Raw genomic sequence first — 27,781 nt, forward strand, 5'->3', positions numbered from 1 at the left:
TTTGTTTACATTCTTTCCCTTGAACGGACCCACATGCCTTATTCACCCTAAACGAGATCTCAGAACAATAACATTCTTCCCCCTTTCAAATCAACATTCTCATCAGTTTGAATAGTCTCTCTCCTCTGTGATTCGATGAATCTTCCAGGACCCAACCTCTCCCCACCCATGCCTTTTCTGCAATTTTTTTCAAAGGCAGACACGACTCCACCTGCCTCGCAATAACGAACTCTGACGTATTTCCCCTTCAGCATGAATGGATTTTTCTTGGCATTCTGTCAAATACAGATCCCATCAGTTTGGGTACAAGTACTTGTTGGATAGTTTTTAAGTAAGAAGGGAGTGGAAAATTTTTGAAAATGTCTCTAAACGGCACAGAAGCTATACATTTCTTACCTTTAATTTATTTTTGAGTTATGGTTTCATTTCATGCATTTTTCTTAACTGATATGATATATATTAGGACTTAGGTTGAGTTTTTGCATCCATACAGCCCCCGACGATGTCATGCGCAATTTAATCTATTGCGGCGTTTCTGTGTAATTTTAATTTTTTCCCCGCCATTTATCTTGAGTGCGGCGTTTACCCTGATGCGGCCTTTCTTCTGGAAATTACGGTACTTTGGGAAAAGTATCTTCGTATGGTCTTTTCATAAAACACGGCATAAATTCCTGGACTATATGCAATGAAACCCATTTTTTTGACATCATCTTTAAAACCACTTCCGCCTTCTTTAAAACAGCCATTGATAGATTGAAAAGATTGCCTTGAAGCTTGGATTTTAGACAACAGAATAAAAAATAGGTGCAAGAAGCTACTGGATGATACCAGAATGCTTGTTCTGCAGGTTTTCAAATCGAAAAGCATTTTCTTTTACTTATTTTGTTACTGCTGCTAAGGAGTACACTTGATTCAAACAGATACGTAAATATGGTCTTTTCTACTTTCCGTCTTTTAGCACAAATTTTGGCATATTTTTTAGTGCAATGCTTAGAATGAAGAAGCCCAAAATTCTTTTGCATCATATTATGCAATTTCATATTAAAAAAAAAAACACTGCTAGTCAGGTTGCTTGTAAAATTTTTGCTGTATATAGGTGAAGTTATCAGGGTCAATGTTCCTTCTAACCTTCTTCGGGAACATACAAGGACCTGACTCGGAACAGAGAGCTTACTAAAGCTATGTTCACTAATTGTGGTAAGTAGACAGGATACAGACGAAGGGTATACAAAACCCTTTATTTTTCTCTATATACAATAACTTCCGTACTTCGGAATACACTGACCCGCCACTTGGGGTCTAACGTAAAAGTATAAAAAATAAAACTAAACTCTAATTTAACTTTAGAATAATACACGTGGAAGATTGGCCTTATATTAACAGGAAGGCGTATGTAGTACAGATAACTGAGAACACTACAATACGTTTAAAAGTTATCAAGAGGATTAAAACCTCTGGCCTGGAAGGCAACAAGCAACCGCGTAACTTCTAAGGTAAGCGGCCTGCTTCGAACTCACTGCTTCCTCTCTCTCGCTTGGCAAAAGGCCACAACTTAAATACTTGGCGTTCGCCAGACAAACTTTGCATAAAAACCTTCACGCTTATAATTCTGGCCGGAAGTAGAAAATAAGAAGTGATAGTAAAGATTTAAAATAAAATAAACGTTAGTAAAACTTAAGATCCTTACATACTTCCCGCCAGAGTTAATTAGTTTGAAACTGAGGTCTAAAACGACCTTGTTGAAAACTGTTAGCTCTAGAATCTAACGCGAGGCCAATCTTTTACAAACATACTTCGCTAGAAACTAGAAATTTAAAAGAAAGAAATTTGTTACAATAGCAGCTCCCAGGATATACAACAATTTTTTTTTCATCTGTACTGCATCTAAACAGGAGCTTTTATTCAATTCTGGTTCCTTCCAGAGATCTGGAAGGAACTAGTTTAATGAAATGTTACACAATGAAATGGCAAGTAACATATACAATTATACTTCTCTTAACATTCTTATTTCATTCATGACTATTTTAATTATCTCTCCCCGTGCTCTCTGACATGTGTTGTAAAAGAACACCAAACACGAATGTGTTTCTGTCTACGTGTGCCACACTTCCTCCTACAATCAAAACACTAACGTGTTAAAATTCAACATAACGAGACCTCTTAACACACCCTAATTTCAACTCTAAACCCTGAGGTACTATTCTAAAAGTGGCTAACTCTAAAGTGTAGCGTCAGAGAGCCTAACTACATCATTCAACCTTTAACACATATTCGCCATGATTTAGTCTTTACAGTCACACGAATAACAAATTTTTAACATTACTTTCACTTTTACCATATCACGGTATTTCTTAACATTTAAAATAACAGTTCACATTGTATATACGAACATATCAACATGCTGTTAATTTTACACATTTGAAAACATCCATTAGTAGTACCTTGTTAACTTCTATTCTTTTCAAAGCAAGTGCCAATTCTTTCTACATTGAAATAATACATTTCAAAAAGTCTTTCAGACTAAAACTTTCTTGCTAGAATGTTTTAAATAAAATTTATACAATAACTTTTTACAATATTTAAGTCTTTACACATCGCTATTATACATCAACTTTAGTTTTACACGCGAGTAATTGAAAAACATAATACCAAAATCGGTAACAACTCATTTCTCGCCCTTTTGGCGATAAAAATAGACCTCGCATGAGGTAAAACTTCTTGAAATCTGCCACTTGCAGTAAGAATGAAAGATTAACTTAAGTTTGCAAAGTAACATAAAATTTTACTTATCTTTGTAATATTCGGACATCCTTTTCTGGGCCCAGTCTTTAAAGGTACTGCAGATAGTAGTTTGATTTATCCTCCTTCTTGTACGGGCTCGCCCTTCAGTGCTTTCCTCTGGAAGCTTCCTTTTTTCACCAGTTCGGCCACCCTTGAATACCTTCTTTTTCTCCTCTGCTTGTGGTCTTGGCCGTTTGATGGCAGCTGGTCTTGGCGGAACCGGGAAACTTCTGTCGTCTTCCTGCTTGGACCTCGATGTTGGCCGTTCAAATTTTCCTTGTAACTTTTCCTCCGCCGCTGATGGCCCTTCCGCAGTTCGGCGACTTTTGCTGCGGAGAGTTCTGTCGGATGAGTAGATCTTCAGTTTTAAAGCCGGGTTATAGTTGCCGTCATTTCTTCTGGTTCTCTTCACATACGTCGTCCTTCTCCCTTCTTCATTCTGGGGGTGTTCGTGAACTCTCTTTTCTGGACGGTGGAACGGCTTCTTTTTCTTGTTACCTTCAATTTTTCCGCGGGGCAATTTTCTTTTCACTTGCTTCTGTCTCTCATTGGCTTGCCCTTGTACTTGTCGTTTTTCCACCTCTGGAGCTTGTACCTGCGGTGTCTGCCGTGCCGGATCCTGCAAAAGATCTGAAAAGATTTGCATTTTATTACGATCGAAGTAGGGCTTGATTTGATCAATGTTTGCGGAACAGGTTTCATCATTTCTGGCTTTTAACACTACAACAGCGTGAGTTATTTTTTCTATAACATATGGTCCTTCAAATCGTGGAAAAAATTTGGCAGTTTTATCTTCTGGTGCTGAAGAAAGTGAATGCTTAATTTTTAAAACTTCATCCCCTACTTTATAAGTTACTCCCCGTCGTTTCAAATCATAATATAGCTTCTGTTTTCTTTGTGCTACTTCCATATTCTTTTTTGCTTCTTTTATTAGTTTTTCTATATCACCCATTTTAAATTCTGGGGCTCTTTTTTGCACATAAAATAATTTATCTAACGGCGTTATAATCTTTCTGCCTAAAAATAACTCAGCAGGAGTTTTGCCCGTTGTATCATGTTTTGCGGTCCTAAGGGCGAAAGCAAATTCATTGACATAGTTATCCCAGCTTTTATGAAAATTTTTAACATAACTAAGGATAATTTTCACTATATTTCTATTGACCCGTTACGCTATATTTGATTGCGGCCGATACGGGACCATTTTTAAATGACGTATGCCCAGTTTTTGGCAAGTCTTCAAATATATTACTTACAAATTGAGGGCCATTATCCGATATAACTTTTAGGGGCGCCCCGTATTTTAAAATATATTTATTTAAAATAGAATCAGTAACTAATTTTGCGGAGGCTCCTTTTAAGGGAACAATTTCGGTCCATTTACTAAAATGATCAACCATAACAAGGAGATAGCGACTTTTATTTAACTGACTTTTTGGGAAAGGGCTCAATAAATTGATGCCAATTATTTCATTTGGAAATTCGGATTTAATACTATTTAGAAACCCGGCCGGGCGGAAATTAATATAATTAACTGCTTGACATGTTGGGCAGGACTGGACATACGCCCTTGTTAACTTTTGCAGTTCAGGAAAGTAGACTGCCTCGCGTATGCGTTGGATAGTTTTTCGAATACCAGCATGAGAAGCTAAAGGGCTGTCATGGAGCTCCTGCAGGATATTTAATCTAAGACTAGCTGGGATAACAGGTCGAAATTCGTTGTTGGAATTCGTAGTTTTTGTATAAAATAATAGACCATCTATTAGTTCGTAATGGGCCGCCCTATTTCTTATCGCCACAATATCTTGGTGGCTAAAATTTTCAGGATCCTTCAAATACTCATAAATGCTTCCAAACTCAGGATCCTTACCCAGTTCGGTTATTACAGTTTCTCGGGAATTTATTGTACATGCTGTAAGCATTGCCATCTTTACGGTATTGCCTTGTTCGTCTATTTTAATCCTTGATAGGGCATCTGCTACGATATTTCCCTTTCCAGGAGTATGCTTGATTACCAGATTATATTCTTGCAGCTTGAGTGCCCATCTTATTAACCTTTGGGATAAATTTTTCCCTGAGTACAATCTAGTTACCGCCGCATGATCAGAGTATACTGTTATCGGCGCCTTTCCAAAATAGACTCGGAACTTTTGCACTGCTAACAGAACTGCAAGTGCCTCTCTCTCGGTCGCGGAATAGTTTCTTTGTGTTTGATTTAAAGTTCGGCTAAAAAATGCCACGGGCTGCTGATTTTACGAAAGTACCGCTCCTACCGCATAATCCGAAGCATCCGCTGAAATTTCTAAATTCTCATCCTTTTCAGGAAATTTCAACACAGGGGCTTGCATTAATGCTTGTTTTAATTTTTCGAAAGCACTATTGGCTTCGGCCGTCCACGAGAATCTTGCCTTTTTCCTTTTTCATTTTAACAATGGCTTAGCGATAGCCGCAAAATCTTTTATAAAGGACCTATAATATGAACAAAGTCCTAGAAAAGAAGAGAGCTTCTTTGCCGTGTTTGGAGTCGGATACTTTTGTACAGCGATTATTTTTGATTCATCTGTCTCGATCCCTTTTTGAGATATTTTGTAACCTAAATATTTTAATTCAGGGGCTGCAAATTTGCACTTTTCGACCGGCCTCATTTAATAAAGAAAACACCTGTCTTAAATCCTGTACATGTTGGTCGAGATTATCACTAGTAATAATGATATCGTCTAAATAGATAAATGTGGACTTTCCAAGAACAGGTCTTAACACAATGTCCATGCATCGCTGAAATGTTGCTGGGGCCCCTGAAAGGCCAAACGGCATACGCAAAAATGCATAAGTGCCAGACTTGGTTATGAAAGCAGTCTTAGGCACGTCCTAAGGCCTCACCCCTATTTGAAAATAACCAGCCGTTAAGTCTAAAGTCGTCATAAATTTGGTTGATTTTATGTTCCTTAGAATTTCTTCTATAATCAGTAACGGATATACCGGATATTTAGTTATGGAGTTTAATTTACGGTAATCAATAGCGAATCTCCACCTTTTTGGATGCTCCAAAGGATAGTCATTATTTTTTTTTACATAAAACCACCGGGCTAGCATAACTACTTGAGATGGGCGTTATGATCTTTTTACGTAGCATATCGGTAATATGCCATTCTATAATTTTTTCCTTATTCTTATCATACCAGTATGGTTTTTGGCGAACTGGCATTGCATCTCCGGCGTCAATACTATAGTTAGTAACCTGAATAAATCCTGGAATATCACTAAATAACGAAGCAAATTCACTTACCACTTGTCGGATTCTATCTTGCTCGTCATTAGGCAGGTGGTCAAGTTTTAACATCGGCGGTTCAGCGTTTTCAGTACGAACTGGTTTCATTGTCAACTTAAGGGACACTTCATTAAAATCCAGCGTAGCTTGGGCTTCTGAAAGAAAACCTATTCCTAAAATTAAATGTGCTTGCAGATTCTTTACTATAAAAAACATCACCTTTATTTGTTCGTCCTTGATACGGATATACAAAGGTACTTTACCTACGCACTTACATTTTTCTCCTTGCGCCGCTAACACTGTCGTATTATCCGCATTATATATGCGGTATTTGCGAAAATACTTCCTAAAAAACTCTTCTGCCACACAGGAACACTGCGCGTCGGTATCCAGGAGTGTGGTGGCTGGGATATTATTCACCAAGACTTCAATCTTCGGAAGAGTCAGATTTTTCACCATTACTGTATTTAACTTGTAGGAAGAGGGGTTTTCGTGGCCTTCGGATTTCCGCACCCTCTCGTCAGCAGAAATCCGTTTTAGTTTAAATTATTTTTCCTTTCCGTGCTTTCCTTCTTTTTCCACTGGCCTTGAGACTTTTTTCCTGGGTTGCTATTGAACTGTCGACGTTCGCCGGCTGTTTTTGAATGCTCGGGTTTCCTTGCCCACTGATTCGCTTTTTCTCCGTAGCCGTATGCTTGAGTTTGCTGTAGTCTTGGCGTACCAAATTGGTTTCGCTGTTGATATTGGCGTCTTCTTTCGACGTCCGCCGTTCTTCTACTTTCAAACTGGATTGCTAGCTCAAATAAATTTTTCCAGTGTAGTCGGATTTCTTAATTCAATAAAGTCTTGCACTTGGGGCAGTAACCTCGGCAAAATCACTTGAATTATTTCAGGATCCGGACGGTTTCCATACAAGAGCTTGAAAACGTGAATTTTTCTTAAAATAAAGCTCGAGAGGTTTTCGATTCTTTGTTGATATATACTGAAAAGTTCCGTTTCTAATTTCGCACGATCCCTTACAACAGGGAAGGCTTTTAGTAGGGCAGTCTTGAAATTTTCGTAAGTATAGGTGGGACTTCCTGCTTGACCCAAGAGACTTCTGCCTATACATTTGAACCAGTTAAGCGCTTGGCCCCTCAAAGCGCTGGTAGCTAAGGTAACTTTTTGAAACTCGTGCACGGGGTAGAGCATGAAGTGGTCATCCAATTTTTCCAAAAAACTGGTTACCGGTGAGTTTCCGTTAAATGTTGCTTCTGGTTTCATCGAAGCGCGCATGGTGTGGACGATGTAACCAAATCCTTCCAGGGCGGCAGCTGGCATTTCTGGATTCTGAGCTGTTTCTGCAGGCAGCACAGGTTCTTCTTGAAACTCGGCCATGGTTATTCTTCTTCGTTGGGTGCCACTATCAGGGTCAATGTTCCTTCTAACCTTCTTCGGGAACGTACAAGGACCTGACTCGGAACAGAGAGCTTACTAAAGCTATGTTCACTAATTGTGGTAAGTAGACAGGATACAGACGAAGGGTATACAAAACCCTTTATTTTTCTCTATATACAATAACTTCCGTACTTCGGAATACACTGACCCGCCACTTGGGGTCTAACGTAAAAGTATAAAAAATAAAACTAAACTCTAATTTAACTTTAGAATAATACACGTGGAAGATTGGCCTTATATTAACAGGAAGGCGTATGTAGTACAGATAACTGAGAACACTACAATACGTTTAAAAGTTATCAAGAGGATTAAAACCTCTGGCCTGGAAGGCAACAAGCAACTGCGTAACTTCTAAGGTAAGCGGCCTGCTTCGAACTCACTGCTTCCTCTCTCTCGCTTGGCAAAAGGTCACAACTTAAATACTTGGCGTTCGCCAGACAAACTTTGCATAAAAACCTTCACGCTTATAATTCTGGCCGGAAGTAGAAAATAAGAAGTGATAGTAAAGATTTAAAATAAAATAAACGTTAGTAAAACTTAAGATCCTTACAAAGTGACATTTTTGATGATGTAGTTTGAAAAGCTTAAGCACGAAAAATTCTGCCATAAAAGTGATACCCACGATGGACGACCATCCTCTATATTCAAGGACCTGTTAAAATAAGCTATCTCTGAAAACCTATGTTATATAGTTCAGGAACTATCAGAAAGACTAAATATTTTGAAGAGTACACGGTCATTTAAAGAAAACTGGCTATACAAGCTGCTATGATGTATGGATACCTCATACTTTAACAGAGCAGAATACGCTTGGTTAAATTTCGGCATGTGATTCTTTGATGAAACGGAATAAAGAAGCTCCCCTTTTTTAAATGGCTCATTGCTAAAGATGTAAAGTAGCTACCATAGAATAATATTACAAGAAAAAGAAGAACAGTACAAATTCCGTAAATCTGGACTTGTCAGAACCCTGGCAATTCTGGATTAGGGGTTTTTCTGGATTATAGATCAACAATTTAAATCTGGTAAGATGGCATGCAGAAATTATACAATAAAAAATATGAAACCGTAATTCATGAAATAAAAAGCAATTACGATATAATTTTACAAAAAAAGCTTAATATTTATTAGTTTACTTTATTAAACATTTCTTTCAATGTAAGTTACTTAAGTTGCTTCCACCAAAAATTAAAAAAGTTCCTTTTTTTTTTTGCTTATGTCATATACAGTTGACTTTCCAATGCCATACTCCTCGCATAATTTTGAGATGGATATGCAGCATTTTTTGCAGCAATTCCACTTTTGGTTTGATGGACATCGAAACATGCTTTCGCTTTGTAGATCCTTTGGCAGCTCCAGAACTGGAAAGTCTTTTTGACATAATTGAAAGTTCAAGCTTAATTTTTATAAAATTGCTCTAACAGTCTGCAAAAAATAATAAGCCGAATCCAAATAGAAGATTAAGGAACAGCGCAATCTGCAACATTAACTGAAATGCCTTAGAATCAATAAAGATAATTTTAGCCTAGCTTATACCATCCGTTCTACATTAAACGCGCATGTGTAAACGCATTACACGTATGCACAAAAAAAAAAAAGTTTGTGGCTTTTTGAGATCTGGCTATAGATCATTCCGGATAATGGGCGTCCGCATTACGGACTTTGTACTGTATAATTCAGAAAACTACCAATCCCAAATGGCAGTTTTAAAAGCAGAAATCATAGAAAAGTTTTCCTAACAGACCAATAATTGAGGAATTGTCTTCTAACACCAGAATGCAGCCCTACTTTTGATGATTGTGACACAGACTTATCGAGTATGGCTAGGATGTTTTGTGTCATCCACAGTATTCATCAGACCTTAACCGCTCAGTTTTTCACCTCTTCAGGCCACACCGAAATTCAGTGAACAGTATGGAATTCATTTCTGTAGAGACTGTCAAACAGCATATTGATAATTGCTTAATGAACAAGTCTAATAACTGCTTGGGAAAAGAAAAAGGAATCTTCCAGCTGCTGGAGAGATACCAAAAAGACATACAACAGAATGGTGCTTATGGGATCCAATAAAATTTTCCTATGTTTTTGTACTGCTTCATTCGTATTTATGGTAGAGTCCCCCTAACCTCCACTAATCTAACCTTCCATTTAATCCAACCTGGCTGGCAGAAAAAAAAATGTAAAAATCACAAATTGTTGGGCGTACACGAGTAAGCAGCATTCATGTTTCATTGTTCATCCGGATTCTATTACCACGAGTCACTACACTGCAGTGAGCAATCTGCACCTTCTCAGTTCGTTGACCTTGGTACCAAGTTGCATTTGCCGATGAAGTGACTTACTTTTTGCTTTCTGTACCTGCGACTATGTTCAATTTATGGTACAGTATTTTTTAAATGTATTTACCTATTCTGTTATGGAAATGCTCTGTGATGGCTTCAAACAGGAAGAAACTATGTTTCTATGGAAGAAAAACTGAATGCTTTGAAGAGATTGGACAAAGGTGAAAGGCCGTTAAAAGCAGCATAGGATTATAACATAAGAGAAATGACCATAGAGGAGAGAAGAGTGGTTTTCCAAGAAGTGGCAGCTAATGATATAGAATTGAGCAAAAGAATAAAAAAGTGAGCACGAAAAAGTCAAATAGTAAGTGACGTTTTGTTTCTTTGGTTTACTAAATACAGAGATAAAGGTGCCCCTCTATCTGAACCAATCTTACAGGGAAAAGACTTGAAATTCTGAAAGGCATTTTATGAAGGTGAACCTAACTTAGCTAGTAATAAGTGGCTCAACAGGTGGAAGAAAAGGTATGGTATTCAGTAGCTAACTATGCGGAGAAAAACTTCCAGTAAATGATGAGTCAGTGGAAATCTTTCAGAGATGGGTTTCATAAGTTGTTGGAGAAGGAAAGCTTGATTGGTGATCAAATATTTTACTGCAATGCAACAGGACAAAATTACAAAATCCAACCAGCTAAAGCACTCACAGCTAAGTCTGACACTACACCATTGAAGTAAATAATGAGTAACAATCCTTGCCTAAAAAAGTGCCATAACAAATTTTAATAAAGGCCATGTTTTTACTTTCAAATGCCATGGCAGCCTGTCAGTCCAAGGATCAAGGGGTTTTGAAGACTAAAAAAGAAATTATAGAGAGAATTTATTTTATTAACTGAAGAGAAGATAGGGTCAAGAGTTTACGAAGTTTTGAACTTAAAGGATGTTGTTTACTATGTAGCTCAATTGTGGGAAAGTGTCAGCTCAACAGCACTAGCAAGATCTTGGAAAGTTTTGTTAAGTGAAGGTGAAGGACAGGAAGAAGAGAATCTTCAAAAAGTGTTGAATTTGAGAAAGTTACAGGAAGACATGTTGGCTATGCTAAAAAAAAAAAAGTGCTTGGAGTGATAATGCAACAGTGGAGGACTTGAATGAATAGTTTTTCTCAAGATGAGGAATATGAAGTGACAGACAAAGAGATCATTAATATGGTGCTGAATGAGAAAGATACACAAGGTGATGAAGATTAAGTAGCAATGGCAGAAAGCAGGGACAGAATTTCTTTCATCGAATGACACAAAGCCTTGCAGATTGATAGCACTGAAATACATGAAGCAGGAGATGAAATTTCACCAACAGATTTTACTTCTACAAGAATTAGCTGGGAGAATTTGCTGTACTTCTACAAGAGTTACTGGGAGTAAAAAATTTAAGAGCTGGCAAACAAAAGTTAATTGCCAACTATTTTCATATCAGATTTGCTTGTTCATTGTGGCATATGCAGTGTACATTCTAGTTTGTTCAAGTTACTGGTATGAAATTTTGAAATAATGCATTTTGTTGGCTTTCAATTCCATATTTGTTGCTTTCCTAATATCATATTTGTCATCTGAGCTTCCTGAGCATATAACCTAGCTACATGGTGTTCATTCATTATTTGTTATTTGAAATTCTTACCTTTATAGAAGACAATTATAATTTCCCTAGTATGCAACTACAGTATACTACAGATCTAAATTAAATCATAATACCCTGACTGCTGCAGTTTTCTCTGTTTAGGTTCAACTGTTTACAACTACAGGCTAATCGGTAAAGAGAGGTAGATTTTCACTGAAAGCTTTGAAGGTGTAGAACGTGCTTCGACTATGTTCTTTATCAACCTCAGGCTTTTAGGTGAAAGTGTGTACTCATATGTGTGCAATTGTGTTTTTATGGTATTTTCAAAGGAAGGGGTTCTAGTTTTTGATATTCGAGAATGAACAAGGAAGTTTCAGCCTCGATTTCAGATAAAAATTTTCTACCTTTCAAAAAAGATGCTAGTGCAACTTATGTGCATTTGACTCCACGAGGGGATATACTAGACAATTTCGACTAAATGTGTTCTGCAATGTTATGCTGATCATTACTGTGATTTATTTTTTTTCCAAATTCTTCAGATCTGGATAATGCTAAGGAACTTGTGTTATATCTTTCTCTTGCTGCGAAAATCGAAAGTGAAGTATGTTTCGGATTCGTGTCTTCGATTGGGCACGAAGTTTTCAACCATGTGTCTCCACAATGGTCTGGATTCTCAAAAAAGGATTTACTAAGCGGAGCAACAACACACGAGGAATCTTCTACTGTTTGTTAGAGGTAAGTGTGAATTACTGGTAGTGATGAAGTTATCTTTATATATGAAAACTCTTAAATTACCAGATAATGCATGTGTTAATTCTAAGGCGCCTACTGGTCTTCTGCATGTTAATAATAATGATGTTTCTGATGTTAATGAATCTAATGTTAGTAGTGGGATGGGGAAAATTCATAAGTTATAAAAAAATTACAGAAAAAGATGAATCAATGATTCTAGGGATGCAGATGGATATATTTCACCGAAAAATCCAGCTACACCATCAAAGCTAATTAACCTTTAGAGGACGGGATGGCCATTATAGTGGCCATAGAGCTCCCTGTTTGAAAGGACGGGGTTGTCCACTTTAGTGGCCATGTTTCCCCCCCATTTTCCAAGTGTGTGTGTGTGTGATTATGGCAAAGCCTCGAGGGCTATCTGCCTAAAGGGAGGGATGCCTTTTGTGGAGGACTTTCTAAGGGAAACTGGCTCGTATACACGTTACACATGGGGAAAACCACGAAAACGCCCATGCAGCCAGCCCGTTCGCGGGATTCAAACCTCGGACCGAACTACCAGTGTTCCGCGACTTTACCGCTCGGCCGCTGGTGGGCCCATTTTCCAGGTTTAAAGAGTGGGGTGTAATGTCAAATTTCACATCCCTGGGGTTTTAACCACTTATCTCTTTCAAAGGTCCTTGTGTTAAGGATCCAGTTTTTCCCTTTTTGTTCTTGTAACTACATAGCTACAGAATTCGCGATCACTATGTTTGTAAATTGTAAACAGAGCCTTGCGCTGCTTTAGAATATTGCATATTTTCGTAAACTTTCTAGAATTATTTTGACTTTTTCTAGCAATGTGGCGAAAAGGAAAAGAGGGCTGACTGAAGAAGAAACATGAAAACTTCTTCAAGAGTTTGATGATGAAATATATACACATACATATATCTGTATGTTTAAATATATGTATGCATAAATCCACATGCAAACACACATATATAAATGCATATGTATGCCTGTGTGTGTACATATACGTGCATGTATATACTTTATTCCCATTTAAGGGTATGCATGCTTTTCGCTTTATGTACATATCTGCACTTATACCATATTATATAAATGCAGACATACATACTACAAGGATATGCAGGTATACATTTTCATTAAATATAAATTCCCATGTATGTAGTTCTGTCTGTCTGTATTTCTATATAGTATATTTGTTTATGCTGAAGTGACCTCCACACACGGAAGTTTTCTGTGATGGTACTGTTATTCAAACAAATCACAAGAACATAAATATAAATTTTGTGTCAAAGAAACAAAAATAGCTTTACAATTTCAGTCTGAAACCTGGATATCGTAAATACACTGAAACTAGTCATCAGTTTGAAAGCTTTTGTCTTTGTAGAAGAGAAGAATTTCTTCATTGTGTTTCTCCTTGGGGCTCATCTCTAGCCATTAGATTCTAGATGTACTGATGGCACATTTTAAAAGGTACCTCCGTATCAGTATCTCGATTTCATGGTCAAATAATTTTGAAGTAAGATGTTCAGAATGGATTAGAGTAGCATTTGTGAAATGTCACTACCCGCTGAGCTCCGAGAATACAAACAGAAGCTCTCAAAAAATGTGCAAATCATTGTTATATCACAACACATGTTCCCCATCTGAATTTCTGAACCTTGACCTTTTAACTGATGGAATGCCTTTGCCATTCATTAGACGTATAGCTCAGCAACTATGTTAAAAGACAAATAAATTCATGGTGGCATACCTTGGCCACACAGTTATGAAATGATTTTGATACAGCAGCATGATGACCGAGGTATTAATGAAACCAATGAATAGCTGCCAAAGTTTCAATAGAAAAGGGAAAAACAGATCAACTGTGTCAGTATCGAATTCGCATGACCTGACAATGAAGTTTTTGAGTAACTGCAAGTAAAGATACTCATTAATATATCGTAGAACTTAAATTCCACTACATAAAATATGCCGCCATGGCGGATGTCAAAACTGCTACAAAGATAGGCTGGAGTTGAAACGAACTTGGTTTAGGTAATAGAGGAAATAGAAAGATTCACTTGCGATGACGATTTCAAACAGGAGAAATTTTTGCTGACCGGGCACCTGAAATTATCTGGAAATTTCCCTTAATGTGCTAAATTATGTAGCATAATAAAATATAGAATAACATAATACAGTATTGGAGACAACAACTAATTATCGTATAACTTTTGTGATGCAGTTTTTCACATGCTATGCATAACACACAATTTTCCCTTCAATTTGAAAAACTCTTTGTACTAAGAAATTACCTAAATTTTAATACCCGGGTGAACACATTCCCTTAGTGAGGCTGGGAATTCAATATAAAAAGACAAATGGAATTTATGTTTTGAATTACGGGTTTGCATACTATATCATTTGACATTTTTAATGACTTAAATTCATTCTGTTATTAATACCTGAAATACAGTACAAAGTCCGTAATCCGGACGTTCATTATCCGGAATGATCTATAATCTGGACCTCAAAGCCACAAACTTTTTTTGTATGCTTTACGCATGTGCGTAAAGAATGCGCATACATTACGCGTGATATACTTCCACAGTCATAACACCTTGGTTCTTTACTCTTTATTATTTACACAAAATAAAACGCGTGCTTTATTTTGTGTGTTAGTACTTGAATAATCCTTCGTATCTGGAACGCAGAATTTCTCATAAATTTTTAATTTCTCTTTGAATTCAGAAATAGTTTTATAACCATATAAAATAATTTTGTTACTAATCTGATTCGGTATCCCATTGATTACATAATCAAGAATTAATGAATCATCACCAGAACCGCGACTGGCTATTTCACGCATGGCAATTAAATATTTGGAAAGGGATTCACCAGGTTTTAAGTGTCGTTTAAGTCCAGACATAGTCTAAATGAACTGCATTTTTTCTACTTAGCACGGTATTACTTATGTAATCAGAACAGCTTGGTCTAATGATTTGTTTCTCTAACCATTCCGAAATCTGTACATCAATTTCATGCTGCACTGCCAGGGATAAACGTCGCGGCATGCAATGAACTGGAAGTTGATCTGTCAGCACTATCCTCATCTTCAGGGCAGATGTTTTTATTTTATTCGGCTGATAATTCCTTACTAAATGTAGTATTTCATCTCGACGTACTCCATCTTTGATATGATTTAAATTAATTTCCTCGTCATTATAAATATCACGAATACACATCAAATAGTTTTCTGGTTGCAATTTTCTAATTTCGACTGTGCGTAACGTATGCTTTACGTATGCACACACGTTGAAAGAAATGTTTAATAAAATAAAAAAATAAATATTAAGCTTTTTTTTTTTTTTTTGTAAAATTTGATACATTTTAGATCATAATTGCTCTTTATTTCATAAATTACGGTTTCATATTTTGAATTGTATAATTTCTTACCAGATTTATCTTACCAGATTTAAATTGATGATCTATAATTCGGAAAACCCCTTAATCCAGAATCGCCGAAGTCCCGACGAGTCTGGATTATGGACTTTGTACTGTATATCACTTACTAATTTTCAATAAACAGATATGATTAAATAACCTTTTTTTTTTCTAATTTTTAAAACTAAAATATATTATTCTAAAAATTTATTTTTGGAGCTTCTGTTTTATTATGCATATATTTTGGAAAAGAAATGATTTTAGTTATGAACACTTACATAGTTGGACATTGCAGTACTAACAGTCTATAATAAAATAAAATAATTTTTAATCAAACCAGATATATTCTAATTTGCTGAAAGTTTCCTCCTTAAATAGCACACTATCAAGCAGATTTTTAACAATTCCAATGAACTTTAATTTTTAAACATTTCTATAGCGTTTATATTTTAATTATTCCTTGTAAAAAAAAAAGTCTGAGATGAAAACTGGTTAAATTTTAAATTGTGTATGAAATAATTTTGCGACATAACATTAATATAAAGATATGACAGAAATAATTATTGTAGTCACAATTTTGTATAATTTTAAATGGAAGTTTACACATATCCTTCTGCATAACACCCAGTAGTCTTAATCCGGAACAACTGTAATATCAAATTTCCCTCAGTGACGAAAAGCATCTTGAAATCTGCCCACTAATCTCTATATTTCCCTTCCTTTTGTGACATAGAAGCACCCCTCTGAGATTCCATTAAACTACGCACAAGAATCTTTGTTGCAAATAGGAGGTGATTTCTTAAAGGGAGGAAAGCATTCGGTTCAAGATATCCTGTCCTTTTAAGGCTTTTATGGCTGCCAAAGCCCCAGCCTCAAAAGGTTAAAGGGAATTTTGAGTTACTCACTACTAACAAATTTAGGCAATTGTCTAGTAGTATTACTACTAAAAATAATAATGAAGTTAATCATGAAATTGAAAGTATGGACACTCAGACTGGGCAGGCAAATATCGATGTATCCATTCAACAGCCTAGAATCAAGCCCATAATTTTGCAGCCTGTAATGAAGTATGCAGATTTTTTTAGGATATTAAATAAGGACATTGAGGCTAAATTCTCTGCTCGTGTGAATAAGGACTTCCTACAAGTCTTTCCCCAAAGTGAAAATGATCGTCATGTCATTACTAAGTACTTGGACGACAAACAAGTTGGATACTATGCTGTCAGTCAAAAATTTAAGAAACCAATAAAGGTTTTTATGAAAGGTCTTCCAATATATCTAAGGATGAGATTGAGTTTAAAGTAAAAAAAAAGTTGCTCAAAAGAAAAGCTCCAATGCTTATTTTCCAAGTACAGTTTAAAAACAATACGGGCATTGAATGGTGTATGAAATTAAGAATTTAATTTTTTACCTGGACTACATGAGACAGAAAATCCTGCCGACAAACTATCCGTACTTTTTTCAATAATCAAAGATGTTTTTTGTTCTCCTGGCATAACTGTTAATGAATAGTTCTGTTTATCAATCCTTGGATTGGATCCTTATTACATGGAACACAAATGGATTGTCTCATAAGATTAATTGAACTACAGGATTTTAAATGTGCATACCCCCGACATTATGTTCCTAAAGGAGCACAGGCTTAGCCCTGCTCATCCATTGTATAATGTAAATTATAAGGTGTAGAGATCTCGCATAGAATTACATGGTCATCAGAATAATCTAGTGGGAGGCACAACAATTTTTATCAAGTGCTGCATTGGTCATTATACTATTACAACTCCACAGCTTTTAGCCATTGAGGTCCCAGCTATTACACTCACAATACTTTTGTCTCCACTTTCACCTCTATGTCTGGATGTTCCACAGGCACATTTTGCAGCAATGTCTGCCAGTTCGTTCCCTTTTATACCAACATGACTTGGTTCCCAGCAATAAAGGATCCGAAAACATTTGGCCTTGAATCTAATATTGAGCTTCAGCACTTCTACAATTATTGGATTTATATTATTTGAATATGATTTGAGAGCTTTTAGCACACTTAGCGAGTCTGTGTAGAAAATGAAATTTTTTCTATGTTGTTTACCTATGAAGGATAGGGCTAATAGTAGAGCAACGATCTCTGTAGTAAAGATGGTACAAGTGAGATGAAGTTTCATTCATTTGATTGGATTCTCACACACGAAGGCTGAGCCAATGTGATCCTGGGATTTAGATCCATCCATATATACTGTAACATGGTCATTGTAACCCCGTCAATGTTCATAGAAAAACTACTTGTATATGATATCACTGGTGTTATCTTTAGCTAAATTGGAAAATATGTTGAGAAGCTCAATGTGTGCATCTTCCCAAGGAGGTGGTTCCAAATACTTTACGGCTTGGACTCTTAACCTCTTCCAAGTCATGATTTTTTATCAACTGTCAGACGCATAATCCAAAAGCAGGAATACAAGGAAAATGTGCTTGGTATAGCAAATAAAACCGGTTATCAGGCACTGAGAGGTTGCCTGGCTAATTAAGATGTGATACAATTTTGAAGTAATATTGAAGAGACAATTGCTCATGCCTCAGCTGGAGGGTTGGCTCGGAACATTCTACATACAAACTCTGCACAGATGCTCTGAAAGCTCCTAAACAAATTCTTAGGCCTTAATGGCAAACAGGATCAAGCTTCTCTATCGCAGAAGGCCATGCCAATCCACAGACTACTGATTTGTAATTGAGTTTGGAGCAAATAAGAGCTTTGTAAATTTGGAGCATGGAAATTTTATCTGCACTTCAGGACGTATTCGACAATGCTTTCAGTTAATGTTCAATGAGACGTGGTCATCCATCTTATTTACCCAACTATGGCGCTTCAGGTTTTCAGCTGCTTAAGTCAATTTAAAATTCTTTGAATGGCTGACTTTGAAGGGTGTCAAACAACACACGATTTTTTTCCCAATAAATATACAGAAAGCTTTGAAACAGGAATATGCCTACTACTAAAAAAAAAAAAAAAAAAAAAAAAAAAAAGGACAAATTATCATCAATTAAAATGGCACATACATTATTCAGTAAAATGCTCAATGGTCTATATTGCATGTAATATAGGTTTAACCCTCTGAGCTTTATGACCGGGTTTATCCGGTCATCAGAAGTTTTGCTTCTTAATATATATTAGCTTATAGTTTAAGATATTTTGCTTTCTTACTTCCTTTAATAATGTAAATATCATCTTAATGAATGTAAGTTTATGAAAATACAGACTGAAATGAGTAATTATACAAACTAAATTAATAAATGCTGTTTAAATACTGGTTTTCATGACGGATCTAAAATCCTGTGCCACTCAGAGGGTTAAACACTTAAAATTTATTCTGATTAAAGTTTGAGAGAATGAAGTTTCACAGTATTTTATTTATTAAGGTATTTGGAATAATCAAACATGAAGCAGATGCTTTTCCATACAGTATTATTACAAAATTGGGCATAGGCAGGCATGTTGACTGGTTAATCAAAAGTGTATTAAAATACATTTATCTATCTAGAATTTAAAAAATAATGAATGATTTTTCTGAGAGTTTTTCCTTGTAAAATTTTTTTACCAATGACATTGTACCACTATTTTAAAAGTACCTAAATGTCATGCGGATCAATACTTCGTAGTTGCTATTTTTCCATATATTAAAGGGAAGTCGTTTATTATATAATTTATATTTGCCTCTGAATGAAAAAAATGAGACTGAATTCCGAGACAAAAAATGAGGCTGAATTCTGAGACAAAAATTCTTAAAACAAGTGAAAAATATATGTAGAGTAAACCATGAATTTCTTGAAATGGTCACTTGAAAGGAGTAAATCTGCTTTCACTAAGAAAAAAGCCACAAAGTACTTCAATTACATCAATTACATCATTCAATTACATCTACTTCAATTACATCAACAGACTACTATGCAGGCACACAGTTTAATTCAATACAAATAAAAGGACATTCATGAACCTTTTGCATTGATAGAAATTACTTACTTGATATCCAAATGCTTGAGGAGAATTGTCTATGATGACAGTCTTTGCAAGATCTCTACCTAAGACAGTGAGATCTTTGATGTAATTTCCAGCAATACAAACACAATGCTCTCGAAACAAGCGATACCTAACAAAGATGATATCCTTTAATGAATATTTCACGACTGAAAATATTTTATATAAGAATTCCTCTGCTAATGCACAAACTTTTTCTAATAAATACACAACTCTCAAAATGAAATGAGATTTTACATATTTAAAGGATTTTTAGATTAGAGAAAATTTTACATTAACAGCAAACAAAAACACATTAAACCTAAACTATACATTGATAAAAGAAAAATATGGAAACATTCAGTAGTTGATAATAAACATAAACAAATTTTGTTTCTCAGTGCTTCTAGTGAAAAACTGCTGCTGTAAAAAAGCTGATTCAAAAAAATAATCAAATTAAAAAACTAGAAAAGCTTTGACTCTTTTACACGGTTTGTTGAACATATAACACTGGGAAAATGCCACTTGCATTGTTCATTTGAATATCAGCAATTCAGCAAAGCAGTGGCATCTTTAGAAATTATTCATTCATAAACTATTAACTATATATATATATATTTAAAAAAAATACTCTGTACCAGGTATGTAATGTATGACATTAAAAACATTTATTAACTACAATAATGTTGCAAATAATCCTGAAAATTGTCGGTTGGATGTATTATAAACAAAATGTATTTTACATTATATCAATATCAGAAATGTTATTGAAAATAAAGCTTTACATTAAGAATTATATTTATTCCTTTTAAATTATTAAGTCTGTTAAGCAATCACAGACTGCTTAAATTTGAAAACTAAATTAAAGATGTTATGCTTTGCTGACTGACAACATTCCGTAAACTGACTATGCACAAGGCCTAGTGAAAGATAAATCAAAGACCTTATGTTTTGAACAATAGCAATGCTTGTCATGCCTTTATGGATAATGAATGCATAGTAGTGTAACGTAAAGGTTTAAAAATTTTAGAACTCGATCAAAGATGTGTTTTAATTCCACTGTTAGCTTCTAATAGTAATTTAAAGCTATATGGGGCTTTTTAGTTTTTAGTCGTGGATTTTTATGACTGGCTTTGAAACATCTATTTTAACTTTTATACAGTAGTGCACTGCATATCATAAACGGCATGCATAAGAAATTTTCTTTAATTTTTGAATAATTCTTATTAAATGTTACATATATCAACATTTCCAGGATAAACAATGATTAAAAAATGAATAGATAATAAACTGGTTCTCATACTTAATCATTTTTCTCTTAGGATCTAACAAGTTAAGTAGCTGTTGTGCATAGACCTTTTTTGATGCAGTGAAGATTATTATTTCAAACAACTTGGAAACTCTTTCCAAAAATTCTAGAATAAAGGGACGTGTGCGGACATAAACCTGGATACAAGACAAAACACTTAAGAATTTTTACACTACTAATGAATAAAATAATACCTAAATATAAGAATAATATTTTCGTCAGAATGTTTAGAAAACTAATACAAAAAAAAAAAAAAAAAAAAAAAAGTTACGCAACACTCATATATACCATGAAGGCCCTACAGATGGCTTATAAAGAAAAAACTCATAACTACTTCATACGTACAATGTAAAAGAGAGATGTAATTGTTTATAAAAATTATTTTGAAGTAAAAATCAAATATTTGAATTACACACACTTTTATAAGAGATACAGAATAGCAAAAGTTTCTCCCACAAGTCAAATAGTAAATTTTTTTTTTTCAGCCAGTACTTTGAGCCATGGTAAACGATTAATGTTTGCTCACAGGCAAATTCAATTAATTCAAGAGATTTACTTAATATTTTAATATTAAGGAGGTGTAACTACAGGCTCCCTACATTGTAGCAAAAGAAACATGCATACACATGTCCAGACTTTAAAGGTAAACTCCTTTTTGCAAAGGTATAGCTGAAGAATTCAATAAATCAAATTGTTGCAATTTGATAAAAACATGTACAGTCAAAAGTCGTTAATTCGGACCTCAAAGCTACAAACTTTCTGCGCATGCGTCGCATTGACCTTTACAGCTGCTAATATGCGTGTGCGCAAAATACGTTTACGAATGCGCGTTTAATGTATAATGAACGGTATAAGCTAAGCTAAAATTATCTAATTCAGTTAATGTTGCAAATTGCATTGTTCCTTAATCTTCGAATTGGATCCGGCTTATTATTTTTTGCAGACTGTTAGAGCAATTTTATAAAAGTAAGCTTGAACTTTCGATTATGTCAAAAAGAATTTCTGATATATATTTACTAACATGTAAAGGATCTACAAAGCGAAAGTATGTTTTGAAGTCCATTAAACAAAAAGTGGAATTGCTGCAAAAAATGGATAAAGGCATATCCTTTGTTTATCTAACAATTCCGAAATCTGTTTATCAATTTCACGCCACGGCACGCTATGAATTGGAAGTTGATCTGTCAGCACTATCCTTAACTTCAGGGCAGATGTTTTTATTTTATTTGGCTTATAATTCCTTACTAAATGTAGTACTTCATGTCGATGTACTCCGTCTGTGATATGATTTAATCAAATTCCTCATCATTATAATTCGCTTCCGATAGCAAAGAAAGTGACACAGAGGTTATTGAAAACGAAAAAATTTCGATTGACAAATTAGTCGGCATTCTCGACACAGCAATTATAGGACTTGAACAGCGGAACTTTGTAACTGAACAAGAAATTATGTCTGTTTATAGAATTAAAGAGAAAGTATTATCGCATAAAAAACGAAGCAACTTAAACAACTTACATTGAAAAAAATGTTTAATAAAGTAATGAAATAAATGTTAAGCTTTTTTTGTAAATTTTGATACCCTTTAGATCATAATTGTTCTTTATTTCATAAATTACGGTTTCATATTTTTAATTTTATAATTTCTGCATGCCATTTTACCAGATTACTGATGATTTTTAATTCGGAAAAATCGATAATCTGGAATCGCCGAAGTCCCGATGAGTCCGGATTAACGACTTTTGACTGTATAAGAAAGATGCTGTATATGCAATTTAACTATTTTCACATTTAGAGGTGTTAGAAAATATAGCTTATTGTAAACCTTTTACTGCATCATCTCTCCTCCTTGAAATGTTTATTTAGTTTAGTTCTTATTTTAATGTAATATAGTAGTTACTTCTACTTCTTTTTCTTGCTGCCACTGTTTGCGTTGAGAACGGACTGTTTCAACCTAATTAAGATGCAAAAACGAAAGTGATGTTACGTCATCTGAAAAGCCGATTCGTGCCGATAGCTGATTGGTTGCCGTGAGATGACGTCATTCCTACTTCTGCTATAAGTATCTCGCGTCGTTCTGGCTCAACCCTTCTAGTTCCTGCTTTCCTGGCACTTGAGTGAACGGTTTCCAGCCCCTTCAGAAGGATGCATGCAGTCCGGTGAATGAAGTGCCTTGGTTCCGGTTTGCGGGATGGCTGTTCCTGAATAAAGTTCCTTGGTGCCTATCCGTGGGATGGTTGTTTTGGAATGGGGTTCCTTGGTTCATGTCCACAAGATTATTGTTCCGGAATAAATTCCTTGGTTCCAGAGGCTACCATGTGAGTGACTGACGTGGACGGCATCCATGTTCTTCAATAAAGGCGGCAATTAAAATACGCGAGCGGTGATTCCTTGTGCAAACGGAGTTAGGCCGGTTTTAAGTGTTTTCAAAAACTTGATTTAAATTTCAGGTGTTTTTCTTGACCATTGATTATGGACTTATTGAATGTGTAGCAAGCTTCATTTTTAGGCCGCTTAATTACTGTTTAGGACATTTTATTTGTATTGAATGCCAGTGTTTTGGAGACCAGATAAAAATATTATTTGATGAATGATGGTTATATTATATTTTTCCTAAGACTCTGATATTGTTGAAATTTATTTTCTGTGTTTTTATTCTTTATTATATTGTTAATAAATTGGTTAAGTTCAAAACCTTTTATTGTCTTCAATGTCTGCACAACATGATATCTCAGGGAGCTTTTATTGCTACTACTGCTAAATGTTTAATTTCTTTAAACTTTAAACTTTGCTTTAGCATCAAGAGGATCACTCAGATGCTCAAAAACTAATGAAGAGGGATTCAGGACTCCTGATGAACTATTTTTGTCTGAAATTCCGAACATAAAAGAACAAATCTGCAAACACAAAATTATTGACATATCTTAAAGATATCATCTAAGTGACTTTAAATCTCAACGGATTATATGACAGATGAAAGGTCTAAGAATAACCAGACAAAGGCAGAGTTCAAATGGATGGAATAAGAATGACATGAGTTCTCAATGCATTGCATGATGTGACACTTCCCTAAAGCCACATAATAAAACTGAAATTTAGCAGTAACACATAATAATAGATGCTACATAGTAAGCCTACTTGTAACATCACCCATATTGCAGCACAAGAACTAGGGTATCTCACCAAACTGTGGCTCAATGTTTGAATTACCTAGGACTACATGTCCAAAGAATGATTGTGTACTGCTTTCCAGAAAGTACCACAGAAAACTTTTGTCATGGTATGAAATCCACTGAAATCATATGAAATAACAATGGAACAATGTTTGCTGATGACAGCGATTCCGTGTAACTGGATTCTAGACACCAGTTCATCTGGAGTGAAAGGGAATAAGGTTTACCAGCTGGAAAGTAACACAAAAAGTATCATTATGGTGGTGTTTAAGTGATGTTATAGGGGTTGAATAATGTCTCACATATGTATCATTTTACATGTACTGGATAATGACATTATGGCAAATGACTGCCATTGTAAGGAAGTTGCTGAATATCATGTTCTCTTGTTAGATGGTGATATTGATGGAAACATTTCTTTTTGTGGATAATATAGTCTCTTAACCCTTTAATTGGCAAATGGTGAAAACAAATGTTGCTTCTGAGCAACTGTACCAAATTAAGGGCCACCTACTAGACAGTAGGGGATCTTTTAGAGAGAAAAGATATGTCAGTTTTATTCGGCAGCATATTCCCCAGGCCTTAACACTATTCAGCACATCACCTATGCCCAAGTGCTTTGAGAAATTTTCATGCAAATGATTTCCTTCCATTGCTTTCAGTTATTTCCAATATTTTATTACAATTTTATGTTACACAAAAAGAAATAAACGGCTTGCAATACTTGTCTCCATTTATGAAGTTTTCTTTATACAGGCACAAATGCTGTTTATCCTTAAATTCTGGACATGCACATCTTATTTATGCACTTAGTAACTGCAGGAACATAAGACACCTCATGTTGTAATGAAACATTTCTCTAAACCAAAGTAAACTTTAAGTAACTAGTTAATTTTACCAAAGTAATAATTATTTGTATAAAAATAGCATTAGTGCTTGTTTCATAATTATTAAGACTGCTATAAAGACTTTCATTTCTAATTAAATAATGGATTTTCATTCTGGAATATGTACACACTTGTTTAATTCCCCAGATTGAACATACTGGCTTAGCATTATACTTTAATGTTCTTGACTCTGGGGGCATAAAATACACAGACTCAGTTCCTACTGCCCCAAAAGAGCAGCCTTTAGTTTAAGTAAGCTCCTCACCCTTCACGGTCTCCATGGCCCCAGGAGTGGTGACCCTGGGAATCTGGTTTACAGATGAATGCATAGAGTTAAATTTTTAATTCCTGCCATTTGGGGACCAAGATCCCAATGATGCTCACCTCCCACCTATTTATGGAGGTTAAATAGGTCAGTCCGTGTAGTGCCTTAAGGCAGAACATGTATAAATTTTGATATTTTTATTCTGAATGTACGGCATTTAAGAACTTAAGGTTGCAAAGTTTTTTAATAGTAAATAAGTGATAAAGATAACAGTTTTAAAATTCAATACAAACTTATGATAGTTTAGTTTCTCTATTATAATACAAGTCTTCATAGTACAAGTCTCAACTGAAAAGCAAAATACACATAGGTATTAAGTACTGCTTTCAAGGCCTGGCATTTTTACATATGCAAAGCAGAAAGCAACACAGCAGTCAAAAATGCAGCTGCTTCACACAAGTTCTTGACATTTGATTTTAATGAATGAACGATATATGTAATAATTATTTTCAATAAAGAATTTTCTTCAATGAAACCTTTCTTAAAAAACGTTCTTGCATACAAAAGGAGCACCTTACCTACTGGTGTTTGCAAATATTTTAACCAATCAATCCAATCAATTTACATGTATGAGATACAATTTATGTAAATACTGGACACCATCAGATGTCCTCAAAATTTATAAAGAAATATTTTGGAAACTTAACTTATACAGCTTAACACATGTTACATATTCCAATTTAAGTGTCAATTTATATAAGTTTTTTATGCTTATTAAAATCACTTCTGAATAAATGAAAAGGCATTAAATAATTATGGTTGGAAAAGAAAGAAATTTTCACAATTTGAAAGGCAATACTTCAGATAAGACACTATTAAAATGATATCTCTCACTTACCTCATTGACTACGCCAATTTTTTGGACTCGCAAAATTTATGCGATATGAAAAATGAACGGTGTGGTATATGAAAGAGAACAAATAAAACTTACCATACAATATTTTGAGTTTAGGAAGTTTTCTTTCATTTTTCAAGATATGAAACTGATAAAATGATAATTGCATACCATAGCTGCCAACCTTGAAATTAGAAAAGATGGGAGATTCTATCATGAAAAACTAGCAGCAGCACCACTTCAAAAGAACCCTAAAATGACTCAAAATTAACTTTATGATGCTTACATGACTTAGATTACTGAACTATTTACAAAATGATTCTGATGTAAAATCTGTTAATATTTAATAAGATAGTCTAAATTGTATGTTCTTTACTTAATTTTGTTACTCAAAAGAATTTAACTCAAAAGATAACTTAATTTTGTTTTGTAATTATCTTACACTTTCATACCGAAAAAAATATAACTAGGGAAGGAAAGCTTTTATTTATCAGAATATTAAATTATAATGAAAGTAAAATTAATAATGTACATTGCATGGATAAACTTAGTAATGTACTATGTATTAATCTAAAACATGATTAAATTATTAGCTGATTAAACATCCTCATAAAAAGTTTTATAAATGTCTGCATTACACTAACACAATTCAGATCAAATAATGAAAAATTATGCTGAAAATCACTAAGTGAACTTTGTCCTATTTACATTTTATTAAATAAATAAATTTCATCTATTACTTAAAAATTTCCGTTAAAGGCTAAAAATTAAAACCCGAGAGATTCTATGATCTACTTAAGAAGTGATGAAAAAAACTGGAATAGTTGGCAGCTATGGCATATTAATCACTATAAGGAACTCAGAATGGTGCACTGTAACTTTACCAGAGATTGAGATACTAAAGAATCTGATCTACTTTTATTTCTGTAATAACCGAAGGTAACTGTTCTAGTTTACGACAGTTTTATCTGCCACAGCCAGTTCTTGATAAAATTTGACTACTTCAATTCCTTACACCAAGTAAATAAATCATGGTGCTTCTATAAATAAAATCTGTTTTTAAAACAATTTTCTTACCATTACTTTCTTTCGCAGTTTCATGACATTTTCTTTAGTGTTGTACGATTTCAACAATTTAGAGAAATTATATTGTTCTTGGCTATTTAGTGATATTCTGCAGTCTTTTTTTTTTTTTTTTTTAAAGTTTTCATTTTATTATTAGGTGCATTTGCGACTCAAAAGAGCAATTGCAAAATGGTCACAGCTAAGAGAACATGACTTAAGCATGTAGTTAAAAGAGTGTGGCAAGGCTGAGCACAAGGGAGGTGAGTGTATTTATTGGCAATACTTCAAGTAGAAATATGCTTTTAGCAGTGATTAATATGTAAGCATCAGCAAAATTCTGTTTTTATGTGATGAATATATTATAATATTTATGTGATGCATATATTAGCTGATTAAACATCCTCATAAAAAGTTTTATAAATGAAATAAAAGTCATATCTTGGATGCGAGAATTTTACAGAAAAGGCACCAACTGTAAACACATACAATGCTACATTATCACCAATATAAATTTCAGTGGATATGAAATTTTTTAAAAAAATATTACATCATTATGATTTGCTTTGTTTGCAGTTAACTCAAAAGAAGATAACTAAAGTATGCAAACTAAAGTATTTTTTTAATTATATCCTTGGTCAAATTGCAG

The 27,781-nt window shown here is 34.6% G+C and overlaps 1 protein-coding gene across 7 annotated transcripts in view; it reads right to left on the reverse strand.

Annotated features, from left to right (window-relative positions):
- Positions 1-27,781, reverse strand: part of LOC118200940 (CTD small phosphatase-like protein 2-A) — a 169,980-nt gene that overhangs the window by 18,657 nt on the left and 123,542 nt on the right. For all 7 annotated transcript variants that reach the window (XM_085809442.1, XM_085809440.1, XM_085809441.1 and 4 more), the window contains 2 exons: positions 20,847-20,989; positions 19,550-19,676 (listed from right to left, as the gene is read on the reverse strand). In XM_085809442.1, coding sequence (XP_085665568.1) covers positions 19,550-19,676; positions 20,847-20,989 — 270 coding nt within the window. The remainder of the gene's footprint in view (positions 1-19,549; positions 19,677-20,846; positions 20,990-27,781) is intronic.

Source organism: Stegodyphus dumicola, chromosome X2 (assembly GCF_044657685.1).
Source record: "Stegodyphus dumicola isolate Sdum_Otavi_A_Nest chromosome X2, ASM4465768v1".
NCBI classification, from domain to species: domain Eukaryota; kingdom Metazoa; phylum Arthropoda; class Arachnida; order Araneae; family Eresidae; genus Stegodyphus; species Stegodyphus dumicola.